This window comes from Festucalex cinctus, chromosome 8, assembly GCF_051991245.1.
Source record: "Festucalex cinctus isolate MCC-2025b chromosome 8, RoL_Fcin_1.0, whole genome shotgun sequence".
NCBI classification, from domain to species: Eukaryota; Metazoa; Chordata; class Actinopteri; order Syngnathiformes; family Syngnathidae; genus Festucalex; species Festucalex cinctus.
Window position 1 is genome coordinate 16,076,364 of NC_135418.1, and position 23,278 is coordinate 16,099,641.

At 40.0% G+C, this 23,278-nt stretch overlaps 2 protein-coding genes across 7 annotated transcripts in view; one reads left to right on the forward strand and one right to left on the reverse strand.

The window, feature by feature from the left end:
* Window positions 1–16,428, reverse strand: part of ppfia4 (PTPRF interacting protein alpha 4) — a 70,547-nt gene extending 54,119 nt beyond the window's left edge. For 3 of the 5 annotated variants that reach the window (XM_077528896.1, XM_077528901.1, XM_077528897.1), the window contains exons 1-2: window positions 16,101–16,427; window positions 15,666–15,955 (exon numbers count right to left, since the gene is read on the reverse strand). In XM_077528896.1, coding sequence (XP_077385022.1) covers window positions 15,666–15,923 — 258 coding nt within the window. In that variant the 5' untranslated portion in view covers window positions 15,924–15,955; window positions 16,101–16,427. Of the gene's footprint in view, window positions 1–15,665; window positions 15,956–16,100 lie in introns of all 5 variants that reach the window. The other 2 variants (XM_077528899.1, XM_077528895.1) reach the window with 1 other exon arrangement.
* A 1,895-nt stretch (window positions 16,429–18,323) lies between these two features.
* tmem183a (transmembrane protein 183A) lies at window positions 18,324–23,157 on the forward strand. Of its 2 annotated transcripts, none has more exons than XM_077530636.1 (8): window positions 18,324–18,542; window positions 18,962–19,051; window positions 19,134–19,304; window positions 19,376–19,535; window positions 19,726–19,906; window positions 21,207–21,287; window positions 21,360–21,512; window positions 21,631–23,157. In XM_077530636.1, exons 1-8 carry the CDS (start codon window positions 18,479–18,481, stop codon window positions 21,808–21,810), a joined length of 1,080 nt encoding a protein of 359 aa, XP_077386762.1. In that variant the 5' UTR covers window positions 18,324–18,478; the 3' UTR covers window positions 21,811–23,157. The 2 variants fall into 2 exon arrangements, with proteins under 2 accessions (XP_077386762.1, XP_077386761.1); XM_077530635.1 differs by having other exon boundaries at window positions 18,325–18,542; window positions 21,357–21,512.
* The last annotated feature ends 121 nt before the right edge of the window (window positions 23,158–23,278 follow it).

Below are 23,278 nucleotides of genomic sequence, written 5' to 3' on the forward strand. Positions count from 1 at the left end.
TTGGAGTCAGCTGCTGTTGTGTGTGTACATTGAATACAATATAATACCACTCCTACAATCAAGCAATATCCATCAAAGGTTTTATATTTTTAATATTCATATTACTTAATAGTGCTGATCTAAAATGTCAACTGTTCTAAAATGTGCTGTGCTGTGTGTACAGTATGGAACATGGACTTTATAATGTTGCTCAACATTCACATCATGAGCCTGTGTCTTGTGTAAAATTGTTTCATTCTTTTTTCAATGCCTGGCACACACCTGATCTCCATAATGATTAGTAACCTGACATAATCTTTTAAGACAATCTCTTAAGACATAAGATGGTTATGCATTTAACACCCTTGGTCAGGAAGGGGCAAAATTGCGATCCTGTGTACCCGATTGATAGGAAACAGTCCCCCTTCTAATACAGATGAAGTTACAACTAGGGCAGGACGAGACAGTGGAAGGAGAGGAGGGCAGCTCAGTGTGCATTGAGGCACGCCAGAGCCCCAAGTATTCTAATGGGGCGCCGCAATGCTTACTGACCCTCATCCTCATCGTCAAGTGAACAGCAGTTATTCATACAATTAAAATATGTGATCTCGGGCTATACAGATTAAAAGGTGCCAATGGTGGCACATAGCCACAAATGTTACCTTGTTCCAATGAAAGAAAGTATGTGTGGTTGCAACATACACCTTCATTTAAAAATCATGCTCTCCGGCTATGAAGGAGACGTAGTGTTTAGTTTAATGAGCTGATTTGGGTCGATTCATTGCACACATGCAATTGCTAAAGGACATCTTTGCGCACATACACGCACGAACATACACTGCCCACCTTATGGAGTCAGAGCAAAGCTGTGTGAGTGAGCAAAGAGATATGAAGTATTATCTGACAGGCCGATAGCTAACTAATAGGCCTCTCAGCGCGCACGCTTACAGCGAACGCCGCTGATAAGGCAGAGAGCGAGAGGAGCCGAGACGCCGAGACACGAGAGCGGATCTAAGGAGAGCCAAGCTTGCATGGCGAGAGGACACGCCACTGTTGGTTGACGTGGAGATGTGATCTTCACAAAGTCGCTGCGTGTTTTTAAAATGAGATCCGAGTGTGAGAAGCTTCCCTGCGATTGGTTGGCAACCAGTCCAGGGTGTACCCCGCCTACTGCCCAGAGCCAGCTGAGATAGGCGCCAGCAGTCCCCGCAACCCTTGTGAGGAATAAGCGGTCGAGAAAATGGATGGATGGAGTGTGAGAAGTAAGCAGGGTATCGGTAGGACGCAATGCTGGATGTACATCTATACCAACAGACATATTTTCTCAAGGATGGTAGGAGTGAGTCATGTGCACAAGTCATACTTTAAAGTAAGTTTCAAGTCTTACCCTTGAAGTGTCAAGCAAGTCCTAAGCTACTGCGGCAACAATCAAGTGAGTCGACTCAAATACACACTAAATTTCGAGCAAGCTGAGTCATAAGTCAAGTTATACAATCTTGCTCAGTCACAATATACAGTATATTCGCACATTAGCTACTTTTCACTCTCTACTTGGACTAGTTAGCTGGGCTAACACATTCCCAATCTAGTTTTTAATCTTCCCAAATCACTCTCTGTATTGTCAATTACTTTAATGACTTCTAAATTAAACATATAACCAATATTAAGCTTAGTTAGTGTTTGACCAGCTATCGGTTAGCTAGTGCGCACTGCAGAAAAAAAAGTGGGAAAAAAATGATTTGATGTAGCTCAAGTCAAAATCAGTTTCAAAATGGCTAGCATGATTACAATCTAGTGTCACTTTACTTCTGATTCTGTAGCTGCCCGAAGTCCCTTTCTCTGCTTCTGCTTCCTAGTTGATAACAAATAAGGGATAAGTTTTTTTTTTTTTTTTTTTAATTTTCCAGAGGCTTATATATTCCGGTATAGTTTCAACAATGCTACTGAAGCCCAAGGTCAGGTTAGGCTGCGGATTTGTGCCTGCTAAGGCAAAGCTATGCTATGAGTGTGCCTACAATTGCATGACTAATAAACACCACGTCGGTCACGCCTTCTGTCTCTGATTGGTTGATTTTGCTCAGTGGCATGGTGGGCTCTTAAAAATCATATTAGGATTGCAAAACGGGACCAGAAAGGGCTGACTTTTTCCCCCCTCACAGATTATTCACTACTGTAATACTGTCAGGTTTTTACTGACAGTTTTAACAAATATGACAAAAAGGGATTTTTAGCAAAAGTACTCTGGAAGATTGTATTAAGTTCTTGAAATAAAACCATGATGTGGCCTATGGAGCAAAGTCAGTGCACGTCATCTTGTATTTATCACCGACGACCCTCAGAACATGGATTAATTTGGTGTGTGACCGGCCATGACTCCGCTTTCAAGTGGCTAATATCTCATTCGCATCAGGAAAGACACTTTAGTGTGCGAGCAGCAGTCATCGTGCGTGTTTATCCCCACGCGGCTGTGTGTGAAGGATGTATCAAGCCAGTTGCACACTGGCTGGGCAATTTAGCAATGATGACTCTTTTTCTCATACAAAATGCAATCCATACTCTTCATTGTAGTCATTACTTTGGATGTGCAATATTTAACACTCACAACTAACAGGATCAGAAATCATCTATAGCAGGGTTCAACAATTCCGGTCCTCTGCCTACCTGATATTAAAGATCAGGATCGTTATCAGGCATGCTGATGAGCTAGTTATATGAATCAGGTGTCCTAGTGGGTGAAAACATCTAACACCTGCAGGACTCCGGACCTCGAGGACCGGAATTGGAGAAGCGATCTATCGGATCAGAAATTGAGCAGAGTTTGTCACTGTGACCATCACCCATAAAAAGTTGGAGTTAAGTACACATTTTATTGATGCTCAACATGTTTTTACTCTTTTATGACTCTTAAGATGCTACTAAATCATTGTCTGTGCAGTTGATAACATTTTTGTAATGTTAACAGTTGGTCCCTGAACGAAATGGTTTTATATCCATTAAATCCTATGGGAAAATGCATTATAGGCTAAATATGAATTTATTAGCCGGTTGACCAGTGTCCTAGAAATGGATAGTGTTAAGCCTTAAAGGTAGGGTGGCCAAATTTTACACTACAATTTTACTGAAAAGTAAATATAAAATAAATTCTCACCAGGAACTATTTAAAAATGTTATCCTGATTATCACATTAGCTAATGCTAAATGCTATTTTGGTTGACAGCAACAGCACTAAACAAGTTAATATACTCACCATTATCCAACCTTTTTTTTTTTTTCTGAAATGTGCCGCTAGTAATGCTCTGCTCGCATTCTGGCTGACTACGTTTCCCATGATTCTTAGACACGAAAACAGGAAATAGTTCTAGTTCTTAGTTCTGGTATGACGCAAATAGAAATGTGAATAAGAAGAATTTAACTGTTTAAATTGGTTTATTATATGAATCGCTATGACAACTGTGTGGCTGACATACACATGGCCCAAACAATTGGCTTGCTGACTGGACTTAAAAAAAAAAAAAAAAAAAGAAAAAAAAAAGTGGTACAAAACAATGTAGCTGGCGAAATCCACCGGGATTCAGGTCACAAGGCTCAAAATTTGTACTGTCCCGTGTAAAACGATACATCGTGTTACCCTACTTAAGGGTTCTTTTGTATCTAGCAATAATTAATGGCAAAAAATCCATATGGCTTCATGGTTAAACTGTATGTGTTGTAACTGTGTGTCCTTTTCCTAAATCCTCTATTTTACTTGCATGTCACGGTCTCAGAGAGCTTTGTGTGTGTGCGTGTGTGTGTTTGGAAGCAGAATGGGGGCTAGTTGCTGACAAACTATATTTCATGGAGCACATTTAGTATTATGAAGTTCTTAAATCCCTTTAACAGTCGAACTATGGACTTTAGCCTCTGATGCCACACTTTATGTCTCTGCTGGATAAAAAAAAAAAAAAAAAGGGGCGGGGGGGGGGGGGATGTTGAAGATGTACCCTTGTGTATGTGCATGAACTGTATATGAACATTATATTCAACGCATCAGTATGTGGTTGCACCCTTAGTTTGAAGATATGGCAGTTATTCTCAGCATTTACCAGGGCACGTCCCATATTTAAAGAGACAGTTTGAATCTGTTTCCTTTCAAACTTACAGTCTTACTGCTCAGCCTTTCTAAATCTATATTGTATATCTTTCGCTCTCTCCCGCAGTCCTCGCGTCTCCCTTGATCTCCCACGATGCGGAGGGGACAAATTGGCGCCCCGCTGAGCTAAATCGCCTGGTGCCGAGGGCCAGATGGCACTGGCACAGGACGGAGAGAGTGAAGGATGGATGCTACTAAAAGATGGAGCGCCGAAGCCATGGTGTGACAGGGCAGCATGGCGGTGATAGCTACGCACAATTATAATCCATTAGTACTCAGGGGGCTAAAAGCTGTGCGACCTGGTCAGGCTGAGCTTCGAGGAGGTCTTGAATCAAGCCGAATAGCTACCAAGCAAAAAGGATTGCAAGCTGCTGAGAAGAAGAGAATGACACATTATGTAAAGCTGTCAAAATGCCGGAGAGAGAAGAGTGTGATGTTAGTCGACTTCTGCTAGAGGTACATAGATACTGTATTCAGGAGTCACATCACTATCTATTTCAAGGGCTTTAGGTTTAGTTTTTCTTTCTTTTTTTTTTTTTATGAGCGTCACTAGGTTTTTGTTCTGTTTCGTGTTACGAACCAAGTTAAGAGTGAGCAGCAGATAAGTTCCCGCTCAAGTGAAATGAAAATAAACGGCGCAATTTCAGCCGTTTATTGAACAGTCAAACAAACACAAAGTGAGAATACGCTCAAGGAGCTGCTGTTAGCCACTACTCACGCCCCCCAGACACTCACGTGTAACAAGTTGCTCATCACTCACATGGCTACAACCCTTAAAGGCACGCGTCCCAAAAGAAAGGATAGTACAGTATGCATAGTAATTACATTTTTAAATAGCTGATAATTTATGTACATTTTATTTTATGTCAATCTGTTGGCCGATGGTTGCGTATCATGTGCCTGGTGCCGATCACTGTAAAAAAAAAAAAACAAACTTGAAAACACCCAGTTATTTTTTTTCCACCCAGAAATTAGAAGTCAATGTTAGAAGGAGTGTTTTGAGTGCATTTTACCAGTTTATTTGAAAAAAAATAAAAAAATAAAAAGCGACTCAAGGGCTGAGAAAACTGGTAAACTGTAGTCAAAACTCTCCTTGTAAAATGTTATTTTTAAACTTTACGAGTTCTTTTCAAGTAAATGTTACTTTAAAAAAATTTTTTTTACAGTGTGCAATATGATGCTTTTTCTCCTTTATTCTCGGTATCATTATATCCTCCTATAATTTTCTCTCTTTTTTTTTCTAAGAGATAATAATATAATTTTCTCTCTATTTGCAGTCCCTTCTCAGGTTTCAAATTTGTCCCCTGATGTTTTTTTTGTTTTTTGTTTTTTCTCGAGTTTTCCTTTGCCCTCTTGTGGTTCGATCAGGGGATGTCGTTAATATTTGTCAACTGTGGGCATGTGAAGCCCTTTGACTCTTTTGTAATTAAGGGCTATATAAATAAACTTGCCTTGACTCTTTCATAGTAAATAATGGTCATCGAAATAATCTGTTTCAGAGTAACCTGTTGCGTGGGCCAACTCATGCACGGGCCACAGCGAGTCATTTTCTTCTTCTGCAATATCAAACACCGTGCGCTTCGACGAAAAATGAGAGTTGGCCAGGAGCCAGTTGTCTTTCATCCCACAAATTCACGCCAAATACCAAATAGAAAGAAAACCCCACCCATTTTAAGCCCAAAGCCATTTGTTCACAAGATAGCTCTCTCTTAAACCAAGTAGCGCCTTGTATATTTTCAAACAACGGCAAATGGTCTGACCAACTGTCTTAGCTTGACGGAATCTGGATTATGTTGATTCATTTACTGCTATGTGTTGAAACTTCACGATACGAAACAACTCTCGGTGGAAACTGGGGGCACAAAAATATATTTACAGTATATATTGTGCCCTATAAGTACCAAAAGTCCCACCTAAAAACACTGGTGGTAGAACAGATTGAAAATGCAGATAGCATCCCAAGAAGGCCCTTGAGAACATTTTCATGTCCTTTTGTCTTGACTTCTCATGTTCTGTCCTTTCTTTCTCGCTGCCTCCCTCTCTTCCTCTAACAGGGTTTCTTGGTGGCATTCAGCTGCTCACTTTACGCTCCACTTTGCTCTGCATCAACCCAAATTCCCCTGTTTGGGGCTTACGTAACACAGCGAAAAGATTGGGCATCGGCAGCTCACCAATGAGAATGGGCACATTTTTTAAGTGACTTCACTCACCCTCACCAATATTGTCCTATCAGGCTGCCTCTACCAATCATGTGTAAACAACACTAGCTGTGGGCATACTCCCTCGCTCACAAACTCTGACATACAGTATCTATAACACATTGCAAGATTTGGAAACAGAATGCTTCTGTGACGTTAGTTCACGCACGGGGGGTGGCCAGAGGCTCCCAAACCTGCGTCTCTTAGGTTGCCACAGAAAAAAAAAAATGTCCGTGAGTGTTTGAAAATACTGCCGTTTATTTACCACTCTTTATGAAGAAAAACTAATTTTGTTAAGCTGTCAGGCATTTTGGCAGGCTGCCCAAGCACCAACATGTGTGTTTGTTTCCAGTTAGCCATACTTCGCTTCTAGCTGTTATGCCTGCCAGCACGCGCTACTGTGGGAATTACATTGACAGAGTCTGGATAATGTACGGCAAAACAAAGTCTTATCCGAATGGTAGGAAGTGTATTTGCTGAGCCAAATGAGAAGTCTATGATTTCGCTATGCCACATTTTAACACTTCCAACCTGTGGCGTCTTTTCTGCTCATGATAGCAAACTTCACACGCGCCAAGTGAACATGTTGGAACTTACAAAAACAAACAGGAGCTTTTTTTGGATGACCTTATGCAGTTGGCAGTGTTAATCGCGAAACTAAAATGTGTTTGTAAAAATAAAAATATGAAAACATGTCGTCACAGAAACATGTAGCAAAAGGGAAAGTCAACACCCCCAAAAATTATTGACAATATATGTTCTATGCAGCCCTACTATGTCTGAGTTAAGCAGTAAAATCCAGCAGAAGGCGGCCATTTTGCCACTTGCTGTCGGGTGAAAATGACATCACAGTTGCTCAGGTCTCAAATAACAACCAATCACAGCTCAGATTCAGAAAACAGGTGAGCTGTGATTGAGCAACTGTGATGTCATCTTCAGTTGACAGCAAGTGGCAAAATGGCCGCCCTCTGAGATTGATAAGAACAGCTGGATTTTGCTTCACAACTCATATTCCACAAATGTAATATTAATAAGAATGTCATGTTTAGACGAGTGAGGTCACATATGACATATTATTGTCAAGAAATATTTAAGGTTGACTTCTCCTTTAGCTCTCAAAACAACAACTATTCAACACCATTTTTTTTTTTAAACCATACCCGTAGGAGTACTCCATTCTTGAGTAGTCACCAGTACCAATACCACTAGTACTTTTCTTTTTTTACAAGGCTGATTTGAAAACCTGCTAAATGCATTACTCACAATGAACACTAAAACTTACATGGGTTAATCGTAATTTATGGTGGCCTTAACATTTCAGATCCAGATACTAAACCTCTTGTGACATCTGGATTGTGTCACTGACGCATCAGCGAGCCTCTCGTCTCATGTCAGCGCAGCCGGGGCCAATGTGCCTCCTGTCTGCCAGCTCAAAACGCTACCGGCAAGTGGAAAATCAGGGCTAAAATGCTGTAATTCGAATTAGCTCTGACTCAGTGCGCTCTGAGCACAGTTAAGGTACAAAATAAATGCACCTCATTTACCAGCCTCACCATCTTAAAAATAGTATGCTAAGGGGATGTGTTGGTTTTCTCTTTGCATCATCACGGCAACAACATTGCACGTAACTTGCTTTTCCTTCAGGTGTGAGAAGATATTATTTCACTGCAGACTTAGGACCTCATTTGCAAATCATATTGCATCAAATCATTTTGCTTTTTTAGGAGACACATTCATACTGGCAATGCATTTATATACTGTCAATAAAACTATAAGCGCTGTTGTTGTTGTATATAAACAACTATAAATATAAATAAACTATGGAGAAATAAAGACAAGAGAGTGAGCACAAAATCAATTGCAGCCACTAAAATTCAATACAAGAGATGGTTGTTGTTTTGGAATGGCAGCAACACGCGTGTGTGTCCTCTATGTATATTTGTATGCTAGCAAAAAATAGCCAGTGTTGCATCTGACTGGAACAGGTGTCCAAGCATCACAACACACAAACACACAGATGAATGTGGCAAACTTTTTATAACCTTCTGAGACCTCATGCAGAGATCTGGATAACTGTTCTTGGAATAAAGGTAAAAACGGGACAGCCTCCCTCCATTGTAAATCTTCACTGTGCAAGCGCTAAAAGATTTGGCATTGTAAAATTAATGGCAAGGAGTGTGAACTACAGGCCGCAGGATTCCCTAACAATCCCGTCATCGCTCTGAGGTTGCTCGGCATAATAACTAACTATAGATGCTGACAAACGAAAGGAAAAAACCAACACAGTGATCCAAATTCACCCTGTCACTACCGTACTTTTTACGATAGAAACGCAAAACAAATCGCCTCCTATGCTGAAGCCACCCAACTGTACTATTGCTTTGTGAAAACCAGCAAGTTAAAATCAGCATGCTGGTTTTAAATGTTTGGAAAACCATCCTTGCTGTTTCTTGCTAATTCCTGTCTCGAGGCTACCCACAGTGCTCCACACTTGAAAACCAGCTAATGCCTCATAATCTACACTCCAAACTAATAGGGGGTATCAAATTACTGCAAGGTTGAAGTGTCTACCTCCCATTGTGGGGTTTATGAAAATATCAATTCAGCACACATATCAACGACAGCGTACATTTTTTGCACCACTTTTAATGGCTTGGGAAGGAAGGAGCCCAAAGTAATTAAAAGTATATTTAAATGACAACAATCTCGTTAAAAAAAAAAAAAAAAAAAGGTAGGAGACAACGTGAGAACATTCACTGTTCACAAAAGTGAGTGTTCTCCTTTTTCACTGTTATTTTTTTTTTCTGCACAGGAATGATAATACTTGTTGTCAAATGTTTCCAGGCTCAAAATGTTGTTGCCAAGGAAACAACCTACCGATACTGAATCTTTTAGTTAAAAACAATGTTGCGCAAACGCTTTGAAAAGTGAGGGCATGAGGGCATGGCTTTCAATTTTTCGCTATAGCAGTTGTCGATAGGATGAATAAATGAATATTGTTGCACTGACGTGCTGCTTGCTAATAAATCCGTCCGTGGACATTTTTGATTGTTGTAATAGTCACAATTGACATCATGACAGATGCAGGTGAGTAGCTGAGAGCGTAATGATGGACAATTTAAAAATGGATGCCGTTCGAGCAAGGGTGCCAACCTCAATCTCAGCAGGAACACCAGTTGGCTTGATTCTCAAAATATTTTCAGTTTAAATGGCAATACTTTCAACTTCATGGCGGAACAAAACAAACTAAGGGACTTTTACCTGCCTGAGCCAGGAAACATTATATTCAAAGCAATAATATCGATATAGGCTGATCTTAAGAGAGCAGGATTTCATCTAGCTTGCGTAACTTTTACTTTTTCGAAGAAAGAACAACTAAATGAGGCATGCGGAACTAATGGTTAGCATGTCTGCAGTTCTGAAGTTTCGGGTTTGATCTTGGCTGGCTCTGGCCTTCTTGTGAGGATGTTGCACATGCTCACTGAATCTGCATGTTAGGTGAATTGAAGACTCACAATTGGCTAGCTTTAGCAGCCTGCTCAGGGTGTACCAATCTTGCCCAAAGTAAATTAAGATTGGCACAAGCTCACCCGTGACCCTAATGAGGACACGCTGTATACTATTCATCTTATAGAAAATGGATGACTGCACTTTAAAGCAACCATCCTACAAGAGTGGCTAGCTAGTAGGAGAAGCTAGCAAAAGCAAAGCAGAGTGAGACAAGCGGCGGGAGTCTGAATCACGGGACTCAGTAATAACCACTTGCAGGCCCCAGCTGTGGAAGTTAGCGGTGGTCGACCCATTGGGTCCGGCATGAGCTGCAGCTACCACCAGAGGCTAACTACATTTGTTGAGTTCTTTTCCTTTGGGCATCCTTAGCAAAAAGATGGCAGTGAAACATGTCAGCCTCCTTTAATGCGCAGCACGACCTTGATGTGACAGAATACATAAAAAAAAAAAAAAAAAAAAAAGTATTAAATTCATCACTAGATGGTGCTAAATAATGCACATTGTCCCTTTAAGGAGCAAAATCCATCCGTTTTCATCCATCTCAGTTGGTGGCCATTTTGCTACTTGCTCTTGGCAGAAAATGACATTACATTTGCTCACGGCTTAGGTAACGACCAATTACGACTCTGTTGTAATTTTCAGTCGACAGCAAGTGCCAAAATGGCCTTTTCCTGAGATGGATATAAATAGGTTGATTTTGATGCTTATTATTCCACAAACGCAATATTGATAAGAATTCTGTGTTTAGCCTTGTGGGGCCAAATAGAACATATTGTTAAGAAAATTTGGAAGTTGACTTCCCCTTTGTAAATTTCTTAAAAAATATGCAATGTGGAAAAGTTAGTTCTTTTGTGGCATAATAATGTCTTATCAGTTTGTTTTCTGACTTTGTCGATGTTAATAATTACTGTTATGTCTTACAAAGATATTCTCCTCCCTTTTTGAACACAACAATGAAGTTGAGATCTCTGTGTGTGTAGTGGTCATTTGAATTAAGTCACCAGACATGAGGTGCCAAATTTATTGAGAGCTTTGTGACAAATTTAGCCTTCACAAAACAATACACTCGGTTTTGATAAACACCATCAGAAAGGTATTGATTTAACAATATATTTTTGTCCGCTGTGTTTTTGTGCCTGTTTATTGTTCTGTCTTCAGTGTTTCCTGACTCTCTGGGAGCACACTGGCCCAGAACTGTCAGAGCGCACACACACCAAACACACACGCACACACACGCGCACACATGCTGTAGGTGGAGATGATGCATGTTAGAAGACAAATGTTTATTTGGCAAAATCAGCAGAGGACCTAGTGTTTGGTTTGAGGAATAACAATGTTGTCCTGCCATGCTAATACTCATGCCTGAGCTACACCACCTTAAGAACAGAGGGAACTGAATATAGAAGAGGAAAAACACACTGAGACACTTCCGACCGGAGGGCTGCACAGCATTGCTGGCTACAGCAAAGAGCGTAACACTGCTCTCATAATACAGTGAATCCAAAGATGTGATTCGGTTCTCTTTCTTACACTTTTTAAACGTGTCAAGGCCAGACTTCCTCCATTCTTCAAGAGAGCACAGCAAACCAAACCTGGAATAAATTCCAAATTATATATATTTCATATTACCTATTGTTCATTGTAGGATTTAACAAAAAATTTCCACACTGTAAAATAAATAAATAAATAAATAAATAAATAACAAAATGCTTACTAATGTTTATTTTTATTTTATTTTATACATTTGTCCTATATTTTTAAAATGTTGAATTTTCAAAAATAGACTGTGATGTTATATACTGAATGTAAGATAACATGAAATCACTGTAAATATGAAAACATAACATTTCTGTCCCCCCCCCTCCCCAAAAAAAAACCCGCACACATAAGAAATGCATACATTTATTGTTAAAATATGTTAACGTTATCATTATCATAAAAATAAATCTTAATTTCACAAATATTTGTCTGACTCTGTTATTTAAGGGAATAAACTGTAAAATACAACTTTAAAACTCTGGAGGAGGGAAGGAAATTTAAACATTTAAAATTAATGAGAAATTAAATATTAAAAATGTGTAATTTTACAATAAATTCTTTGTTAATTGACTAATGTTTATTGTTGAAAATAACTACAGTTACTGGAATGTCCTAGAGGGTAACATTCATTGACATTGTATTAACATTTATTTTGAAAGGAAATATAAGGTTTACCCACTATATTTCTTGGTAATATAATTGTTTTAAAATGTGAAAATGTTTCTAATTAAACATAAAAAATAGCCTGAAAATAAGCAAAATCGAGTTGAAATTACAATGGCAAACTGTATTTTAATTATGGGGATTTTTATGAGAAGTAAGTAAGAATAAATGTTATTTCACTGTATTTTAATTGTATTTTATTTTATTTATTAATTTATTTTTTTGGTGCCCCAGCTGCCGGAAATTTATCGTTTTTTTTTTTTGTTTTTTTTTGTTTAAACAGTGCAGCTCAGGACCTTGAAGTTGGTTCCTCACGCAACCAAAACGTAAGAAACTATTTTACGCCACATTGCCATGACATGTACATACAGTATACTGTACATACACTACTTATAAAGAACACAATTTATCATCAAACATAGATCAAAAATCCCTTTGCCAAGCAAGTGCGTCCCTGCTTGATGATCAACAAAAAAAGCTTCCTACAGCATTTCACTCTGACAATCCACAATCCAATAAAAAGTGACCCTTGAGTCATGACCCATTTTTTCTTCTGAACCTGAGTTTGAGAAACCAGACTGGCCCATTGCACCAGCTATATGCACTAATATTGGTGTGCGAAAGACCTGGTTTTGAAGTATGTGTGCACAGTCAGCTTATAACCAAGCATGCCAGTCGTAATGTGTGTGTAATGTCCCTGAGGTGTATGACAGTATAACTAATACTTGCATTACTGCTACAATTACATATTACGCTGAAGCAAGATTAGCAAACAGGCATGACAGTCTCTCTCTCTCTCTCTCTCTCTCTCTCTCTCTCTCTCTCTCTCTTGCACACACACGTAAGTGCATGTGTGGAAGCAAGCAGCCCAGGGCGATGTACACTAGCAAGCAGCCATGTTTCTCCCACAAGCGACTGCAGCGATGCTGTCGTCTCCAGCATGGTTCTCTCTCACTCGCTCCCTCCCTTTCACACATACACACTTACAAGCAGCACACCATCATGCTCGGTGTGACATCACGCCACACATTTAGACCTGCGGGTCGGAGAGGATAACACAGTATTATGTGCTGGGGCCTCATTGTCGCCATGCTAGGTGGCTGCAGCATCGCTTATTCAGCTCTCTTTCGCTCAAACACACTCACGGGGCTATCGTCAGAAATATTCCAGGTCAACATAAGCACATGAACGGCCCTGAGGAGCAGGCAGGTCACCACGTGAGGCTGTTCCAATCACATTAATGATAAGGTGGGCCTTGAGCTTTTCTCTGCCGGGTTTCCAAGCAAAATGTGGGCCCCACTTATTCCATATTTCTTGTTAGCCAAGCATGGCTGATCAAGATCAAGGGCTGAAAAACAGCAACCCATTAAAGGAGGCAACATGATGCCAGTCACGACCTACATCTGAAACATCACAAGAAGTAACTCACAGGCAGGGAAACTGATTTTCACTGCTTAATTACTGCCTTCGGATGATTTCTCTGACATATTACAAGCATTTGGTGTTGTTGGTAGACATTACTATACTTTCAATAACCTTTATTTGTCCATTTCCTGTTCTGTAAGGCTCTTACTGAGAAAGATCATTTCTGCAAGGTTTTCCAAATCTTTTCATTTGAACACCTGAATTGTAAAGCCAAACTCACAAAAAATACAATTTGAAAGAGAATTGCCATACACCAAGCAGCCACAATATTAACAACATAATGACTACTTAAAAGGGTATATTTGCATCTAATTCAAGATATGCTTGCCTTAACAAAGATGATAATGTTCAATTTTGATTGACACTGTCAGGTAGGTTCATTATTGTGGTTGTAGTGGCAAATGGCACTTAATTTATATACTGCTTTTCCACCTTACAAGGCCCTCAAAGCGCTTTACATTTTGACTACCCATTCACCTACTGATGACGCAGCATCAGGAGCAATTGCGGATTCAGTATCTTGCTCAAGGATGCTTCGACGTGGTCACAACGCATGGGATCGAACCCACAACCTCTGGGGTGGGAGACGAAAACCATACCACTGAACCACACCGCCCCCGGTGGTATAGAACTCTTCTGCATCATCCTGAACTTGCACATGTATCTCTCTAGGGTATTTTTGTGAACTCCATAAATAATAATAATAAAAATAATGGCAATATTGTGATATCGCAAAATGGATAACTGCCACATTATCGTTGTTGTCATGTCAGGTTGATTTCCATTTGTGCAGTTCTAGCACCCTCTGGTGGCTAGTTTTTTTTTTGTTTTTTTTTTTTAGTGTATTTTAATTTTCATAAGGGATGTTTTGACCTGGGAGAACGCTCATTGCTGCTCGGATCAATGCGTAAATTTAAATGTAGTCCTTTGCAATCACAATAGCATTACAGGGGAAAACTGTTGAATGGTAGCTCATTAATTCATTTCATTTGACTAGAGCCTCGACATGGTGGAAGAAGACTTGGACACTAGACTCAGATAGCTGTGTTTGTTGCACAGTAAGATGATAGCAAATATATAATATAGTAATTCAGAAGGTTTGATGCCCACTCTTCACATATTTATGAATGAAATACGCTGACATCCATCACAAATGTCAGCAGAGCTTAAATTCTGTCTGCCTATGCCCTGATCAAATTCACTAAAATTGCAGTAGACCATCTCCATCAGTATTTAGACATGGTCTGATTAAGGGTAAATTTAGATCGACTGTCTGTCACCAAATTGTCAATTTGTTGGACTCATCTCCAAAAATAATTTGAGCCATGATGCAGATGCGCTGTCTACTACTGCAGTCACTATAATATAATATAGTTCTATACCATTAAACATAACACAATAAAACATAAAAACCATAAAACAATCCTATTTTTTTCACATTGAGTATGTCACAATCACAAATGAATCACAATAGTATGAGTGAAACAGCATTGCAGCAGTGTTTGTCTTCATTCACATATCACATATACAGCTACGAAGCTGTTTCTTGAGGGAGGAAAAGCTCTTGGTCACTACTGACCTGCCATGCATTCTTTTGTCCATTGTTACAGAATGCATATTGTTCAACATGCTCAGTACATCCTTTGTAAATACTGGACAGTGTTAAGCTTCTGTTGTATTTTAAATGTGATTATATTCTTTATCAGCTGCTTCTTACTTAAATATACAAGAAGAAAACATCATATTTGCCTTGTCATTTTTCTATCGTTACACTCTCGCTGTATCATAAGAATGGAATGTGTGTTTGTCAATACCCTGCTCGCTTTATTTTCTAAGAAAACCATAGTAAATATTTAGTTATGATAAGCTACATTTCGATTTCAATATGTATGCCAAACATCCGCATAGTCACTGTCCTGGGTGGTCACTGGAGGGAAGTCAACTCTTGCAAGGTCTGTGTGGAAGGACTCCACTCACTTACTCTGACCTATTTTCATACAACTTGAAGATCACTCGCTCCAAGTGATTCACAGAATCCTTTAGAAACAAGGCAACCATGATACTGACATCTTTTTTTCACAAGACTGCCAATGAGAACTCTAAATTCACCAACCCCAATTCCTCAATGACAGCCGCTTAACCAAACAGGCTATCACAGAGTACCAACTAATTGCTCAATATAAATGGAACCCGGATTCCTCCTGAGACCGGCTGCTCCTCACCTGAGGCAGGGCTGCGTTGATCTGCCGTTGCAGCACGTCCCTCTCGTGCAGCGCCCCCTGCAGTTTGGTCTGCGACTGGATGAGGGTCTCCTGGGTCTCCCTGAGGGACTCGAGTAGCTTGTCCCTCTCGTCCAGCATGTTGACCATCAGCTGCTCGAAGTTGGCCTCCTGCTCGGAGCCATTCGGGACGCTGCCGGCTCCTCTCGGGGGACCGGCCGAGTCCCCCTCGCTGATGGTCGGCATCACCTCGCACATCATCTCTGCTGCGCTGGATGTAGGGGCGACGCGATCTGTCGGTTCAAGACGGGTCCGTGTATTACATATAAACTAACATATGCATAAACTGATTGGAGGCCACGAGAGAAATAAAAAGGAACAGCATGCATTTGGGGACGCGTGCGTGCGTTCTTCCATATAGTGCATCGACCATCTTACCTATTCAGGGTGATCGTAACGATGCTATAATAACTGTCGACCTTTCATCCTCGTTAACCACCGTCGTTTCTCTCCGTGTGCAGAACCGGTGCGCCATGCACTCCCTCGCTCACATGTACCAAACCCGGCGTGACGTGATTGACAGCTCAGGCGCGCGACCGCTCGGAGGGGCGGTGTCCACGAGTAAGGCGGAGATCATAGTACGGAACAAATCCAAAATACTAGAATAGATCCGTGACAGAAGGTCTGATCTGCTCATATGAGCCAGTCAATGTGTGTGTACTGTGTATGCGTGTCTGTGTGTGTGAGAGAGGGAGTCTTATCTGTATCCGCCTTCTCTGCTTCCATCCCCACCCACCGCACACACGCGCGACCCCCCCCCCCCCCCCCCCCCCGCCCCACACGCGTACAATCCACACTTACACTTAACACGGCTACCATGATGTACACTTCGCCTACAAGGTCACGTTGGTCGTCTGCTTCTTTGCTTCACATATGCTTGCTTCACGTATACTTGTGCAGCGCTATTTGCATGACTATATGTCCCAGTTGCTCCATCATCACCACGCACGCTCATTATTGCTGTGCATGATTGCACACTTGGATGCACAGCGCTCCCTGCAGGATCTTCAATGGAAATGAGATCACGCCACGCGTTTGTAATGAAAGTCGTAAAAGGATGATATTGCAAGTTTATTTTGTTTTTAACTGTTGTAACGTGTGCCACGTTTCGCATACTATACAGTGTTGTGGGACAATGTCAATAACCTCACCAACCAACCAGAAAATACAATAAAAACAGCTCCTTTAGGCTAAAGTTGTGTAAAGTATTTATAGTGTAGTAGCAAGGGCCTGACTGTCTTAAACTTAAATGGAATGGAACCCTAATAAATGACATTGTTCGCAATTTCATCCATCAATCCATCTATTGCTTTGCTCTACTGCTTATCTTCACGAGGGTCGAGCTGGAGCCTTTCCCAGCTGTCTGGGCATGAGGCAGTCGGTACTGGTCTTCAGCCAATTGCACATAAACAGATAATTGAGATAAACATTCACTCACATTCACATATGGTGAATTTAGAGTTGTCATTAACCTAATTTGAGTTATATTGGAATGTGAGAAAAAGCCAGTAGGTCAACTGTACCTGGGAGAAAAATCCATGCAAGAATATATTGCAACAAAATATTTTCTTCTTGGGGAGGCATAACAAAAAATAATTGAGAAGCACTGATATACAAGCGCACGTCCGCCTCCCAGTACTGAGGACTCGGGTTCGAGTCCAGGCTCCAACCTTCCTGGGTGGAGTTTGCATGTTCTCCCCGTGCCTGCGTGGGTCTTCTCCGGGTACTCCGGTCTCCTCCCACATTCCAAGACATGCATGGCAGGTTAATTGGGTGCTCCGAGTTGTCCTTAAGTGCGTGTGTGGATGGTTGTTCATTTCTGTGTGGCCTGCGATTGGTTGGCAACCAGTTCAGGGTGTACCCTGCCTACTGCCGAAAGCCAGCTGGGATAGGCTCCAGCACCCCCCGTGACCCTTGTGAGGAGCAAGAGGTTAATAACTTTAACTTTTTTTAAATCTGTGTGCTACTTTTTTTCCACAGCTTGCTGGCAAGGTTTTGTTTTCTTTACTTTCTTTATTAATTAAAAAAAAACCCTCCAATTCAAATTGAGCACACAAAACAGAACCGTGCTGTTGAACAAGACACAAGAGAGAAAAAAAAAACACAGACAAAACAAAACAAAAAATAAAAACAAAAAAAGGTCTAATTAGACTATAAATTCTATAAAACTATAAAAAGTTATTTAATACCAACTAAGCTTGCTTTGTCTTAACCATCCTCAGTGTCCTTCCAAACCCTTCAATTTTCTAAAAAAAAAAGAAAAAAAAAGAATCAAAACAAAGGACGACATTTAATACATCTACACCGGTAAATAAACTGTTTTGCCATTATTATCAAAGTACTGAGCATAATTTCTCCTTTTCTGTCTTGAATTACTCTCCCAAACTTAATAACCTTGAAATCCGGCATGGGTGAATCATTGTCCTCCTCCGAAATCCAGCGTTAAATACTTCCCAAAATATCTTGATGTACGTACATTAAAAAAAATAAAAAATAAAAACAACACTTCAACTTTAAATAACGTTTGAGCTGTATTTCGCCGATAGGGGTCAGCAAAGTAGCATCACATCATGAATGAGGCAACTGTATTCTCGCGATACTTGGCATCATTCGTCATTCCATAATGGCTGAAGATCCTGGCGGGGTTATTTTCAATATCTCTCTCATTCTTTTTTCTTTTTCTCTGTTCCAGCTTGCCATAGAGCCATGGCTGGATTCGCAGCTACGTTAAGCGCCCACAGAACTTTAGTGTCGACATGCCCAAGAAAGGGAACCGAAAACGGCTGAAATTTAGGGCTGGGGACGTTTGCTCGGAATCAGGTAGGTCTTTTCCATTATAGCCAACAAGCTAGCTCGTCCTCTGCTACACTGTGGTTCAGAAATAATAATTTAACACATCCGAGTTTTTATGACCATTAGGTTATCCTGACAAGTCTTACAAATTAAGTTATGCACAATTTACCATTTTCAGTGTGCATTGCATCGATACAAACGTCAATTGTTGTTTTTTGAAAGTTAGACAAATAGCATGGTGTAAGAGACATACCTGCCTGCATGTTCTAAAAGCGTCAGTTACTGATTATTAATTATATATACCTATTATTTATAAGTTACCATTCTCTCTTCCATACAGGATTAGAGCATTAGTGGCTTGCAGGTTAAATATAACCCAGAGGTCTTGTGCATGTTATCTTAAATAAATATTCAACATGACTCTGCAATTTTGTGTCCTTCCTCAGTGACTGTGGCTGATTATGCTGACGCTGATCCGGCCGTTGTAAAGTCTGGTAGGGTGAAAAAGGCTGTTGCAAATGCAGTTGAAAAAGAAGGTAATTATACACTGACTGATGCACACATTTCTTTCCAAGCTTTTGCATCTGAACTGATCAGTTTAAGCACTTTGCCTTTCAGTCAAATTACTGTGTGGGCTGGAAGCATCTCACGGTGCTGTAGAAGAAGTCCTTTCGTCTGCTGATACCATCAAAATAGATGGCTTGGACAGCAGTGATGACTTAGATGCAGAGGATGATGGCGACAGTGAAACTAAAGTGATCCACAAGAAGAAGAGCAAAAGGAGAAAGGGTATGATATTACTGTGTGGAGGAAGAAGAAGTGAGAAGTGGGCTCGTTCTATTTGCGTTGTGTACTTTCAGAGAGCAGTCAAAGCAGTGATGGACAGGAGTATCCGGTAGACATCTGGCTTGTGCTTTCCTCCTATATTCGACCTGAAGACATTTGCAGATTCTCACTAATTTGTAGGAACGCATGGATGGTCACATGCACTGCCGTTTTTTGGACCAGGCTATACAGAAGGTGTGCTAGTTTATGTCGCACATTCACTATTTGAAGTCTCTGATTGTTATATTATTTTTTTTTTATAAGCTTGTGTTTCAGTTGATTAAATTATCTGGCATTGTTTACAGAGTATTGGCTGTGTAGCATTGTGGCTCAAGTATAACAACATACCTGATACCCCCCCCCCCCCCCCTTCTTTCATTGAAAGACATTACCAGATGGATGTTGACCTGCCATTTCGTCTCCAGCCTGATTGCATTGGCAGAATGTGGAATCTCAGGGCACGTGTGATTCGCTCCCTCTTCCATTTGTACGAGCCATTCAGCTCACGTGTATCCAAAATTCCTTCCCTGCCTGAATCTACACCTACAACTTTGCTCAATTCCAAGGTAAATTGCTATGTCAGTTTGCTCTCAGCCAATTCTTTCTTCTCTATTCTTAGTTTAACTTCTGTTTCTAGTTTAATTTGATTTTTTAAATTTATTATTATTATTATTATTATTATTATTATTATTATTATTATTATTATTATTATCTCTCTCTTTTACTAAGTTAAATTGGCGTACAGTAGAAGGTGGACCCTCATCCCTGGCAGAATGCTGGTCAATCTCTTACTTGTTAGGATTATGAAACAATTTTAAACAGGAAATCACGGAAATTAAAACAATTTGTCAAAAACTGATTCTTAAGTCGGTGCCATCGTAAACCTTTTAATATTGTTAGCACTCTACAATTGGATAAAAAGAATAGGGATGTAACGGGCAATATCGCAATATTAAAACTGCCACAATATTGTCGTTGTCATGTTCACGGTATTTAAGAGCAGCACATCTGTTCAAAAAGTCAGGTTGATTTACATTTGTGCAGTTCTAGCACCCTCTGGTGGCTAGTTTTTTAGTGCAATTTAATTTTCATTAGGGATGTTTTGGCCCTTCTACATTTAAAATCCATGTTAATGGTCAGATGAATAATAAGTAATATGTTTGTGAAGCGAGTCAATATGTGGAGGAACTCAATTTGTACTAGCATGAGCAAGTGCCTCAATATTAAGTGCTATTAGATATTGTAGGATGTTTTTATGCATTGCTGTTATGTACAAAAGCATGATATTGTGCTTTTTTTTTTTTTTTTTTTTTTACAATATTGTGCCCGTTTGAAATATCGCCAACCTCCCCACAATATCGTGATAATTATCATATTGTATCGTGATATCGTATCGTGATGTTTGGACATCGTTACATCCCTAAGAAAGAAGTTAACTCCAGTTAATATGTCAAACAAATGTTAAGAATAGAAATAATATTTTGTCATATTGTACTAACTTTAGCAGATGTAACAGGTGTATCCCTGACAATGTTTTGTTTTTGAATTATTCTACTTAAGACACTTTCATCTTTACATTTTCTATTGTTGATGCATCTACAGCATAGGTGTCAAACTGCAGTCCTCGGGGGCCGCAGTCCTGCACGTTTTGGAGGTTTCCCCACTTTCAACACAGCTGCTGATTCATATTTAAGCTCATCAGCAAGCTCTGCAGGAGCCTGATAATTATCCTGATCATGGAATCGTTGGAGTTGGAGTAGAGAAACCTCAAAAACATGCAGGACTCTGGCCCTTGAGGATCGGATCTTGACACGTGATCTACAGTATCTCATTGTAGTAAATTTGTGACTTTGTTTTCTTCTGCAGTGTTTATTGTTCGGGGTAAAAAAGGTGACTGGGACTCGACCAGAAGCATTGTGGGAGTTCAACTTCAAGTTTTTAAAGCAGGTAATGAGCGTTGCCTAAAACAGCTACATCGATGCTCAATAGTTTTTAATCATCGTTTTTGCTCCCTAGCAGGGAAACGCTAAGAACGGGCGCGCAAAGACCTTGCGCATGCCCAAACAGTATGAAGACGTCCACCGAAATTCGGACTCGGACTGTTACATGCTTCAAGTGTCAACGTTCAACTTCATCTTCACCCCTGTGGTCATGGGCATGACACTCACCCTGGTTGGTCTTTATACCCGCTGAAATATTTAGATTTTGCTCTTGCTATTCGGAAAGTATGGCTACTAAAACCTGGGAAGATGTTACTCCGTTAACGTGACATTTACTGCTGTTGTCGTAGTTCACAATCAACGTCAGCACGGACATGCGCCATCATCGCGTTCGCCTCATGTTCCAGGACTCGCCGATCCTGAGAGGGAAGAAAAGAGGCGATCATGGCGGGACGCAGGTTGTGCTGGATCCTGTACACAGTGTGAGGCTTGTGGACTGGTGGCATCCACAGTACCCTTTGTCACACTAAACTCAACTCAGCTCAAGTTTATTTATATAGCGCTTTCAAACAGCCTGAGCTGTCACAAAGCGCTTTACAGTAACACAAAAAACAAACAAACATAAAACATTAACACCAATACAATACAATCACAACCAATCAACATTCTACATAAAAAAGGCTTGCTATTACTACAGCAGAACATCACACCCAGAATAGAAATTTGTTCTAAGCTCCTGACTACACGCACTGACCATTATTCATCTGTAGATAAAGATGGCCTCCCAAAATTCACTTCAAATAGAAGAATCACTGTTGGGTAGTCTTGAAAGTCACAACAGATAACGTAAGATGGAGCCACTCTCCAGTATCCGCTTTAACTAGTAGTTTTTTTTTTTTTTTTTTTTTTTTTTTTTTTTTTTTTTTTTTTTTTTTTTAAATAGCTAATCATAATACAAGGCCAATTGATTACCGGCAGAGTGAATTCAGTTAAGTTGCAACTGCATGCACACTAAACAGTTCACGTCCCATCCACATCCTTTTAGTGGTAGGAAAGTAGTGACCACTTGTGCTTTGGAGCAGTGGATATTTAAGTGAAGTTCACCGTCACATCATACCTAAATTAATTGTGGTTGCTAATTAGGCCTTACAATTAAGCATGAAAAAAAAAGTCTGCTATTTTAATGAAGTTGAGTAAAACTGATTAGCATACAATAAACCAGCACGGCAAAATGTTTCACAATATTGTTATTGGCTGAAAACCTAATGTGGTCATTAAATTCTGTCAATTATGTATGTATGTGAGGATCATTGCAGTTGTTGTGTATCCTTCCAATCCATATGTATGAGTACTATGTTTTGCATTTACTTCAGATGTTACTCACATTCAATACAATGTGGATTGAATTAGTATTTTCTTTCCACCCACATGTATTGATTTGTTTATCAGCCCAACTATGTTTTTGTTATTAGGTTATTTAATTGGAGACATGCTCATAATGTATGTTGTGATGTGGCCAGTAAGAACACTTACATCTGATGTCTTGATCTTAGAGACACGCACACACATTTGGAAAGTTAACTTTGTCTCTTCCTTCCACCTCTGTATACTCTTGTTTAGTGTATTGAATGTTGAATGATACATATCACATACTTGATCGTAATGTACAGTGGAGGGAAGGCGCTACCTCAGAAAAATGATTAAATCTGATTTGTTCTGCAGCTTTAAAAACAAAAAACATGGTGTCTCTTCATTTGATAATGCTCAGTAGAGACAAACTTTGGTAGTAGATGACAGCTGAGTGTTTTAGTTGGGATCAACTATTTTCCCCACCATTGATTAATTGTCTTGAAATCAATAAAAATCAAAATGCCCCATTTGATTGCCATACAGATTTTTTTTTAATGCAAAATTTTATTTAAAACAGGAGTGCATCGTCAAGTATTTACTTCCCTCTTGTGGTAACACGTGGTACTGTAAGCACATCTGACTGCCATG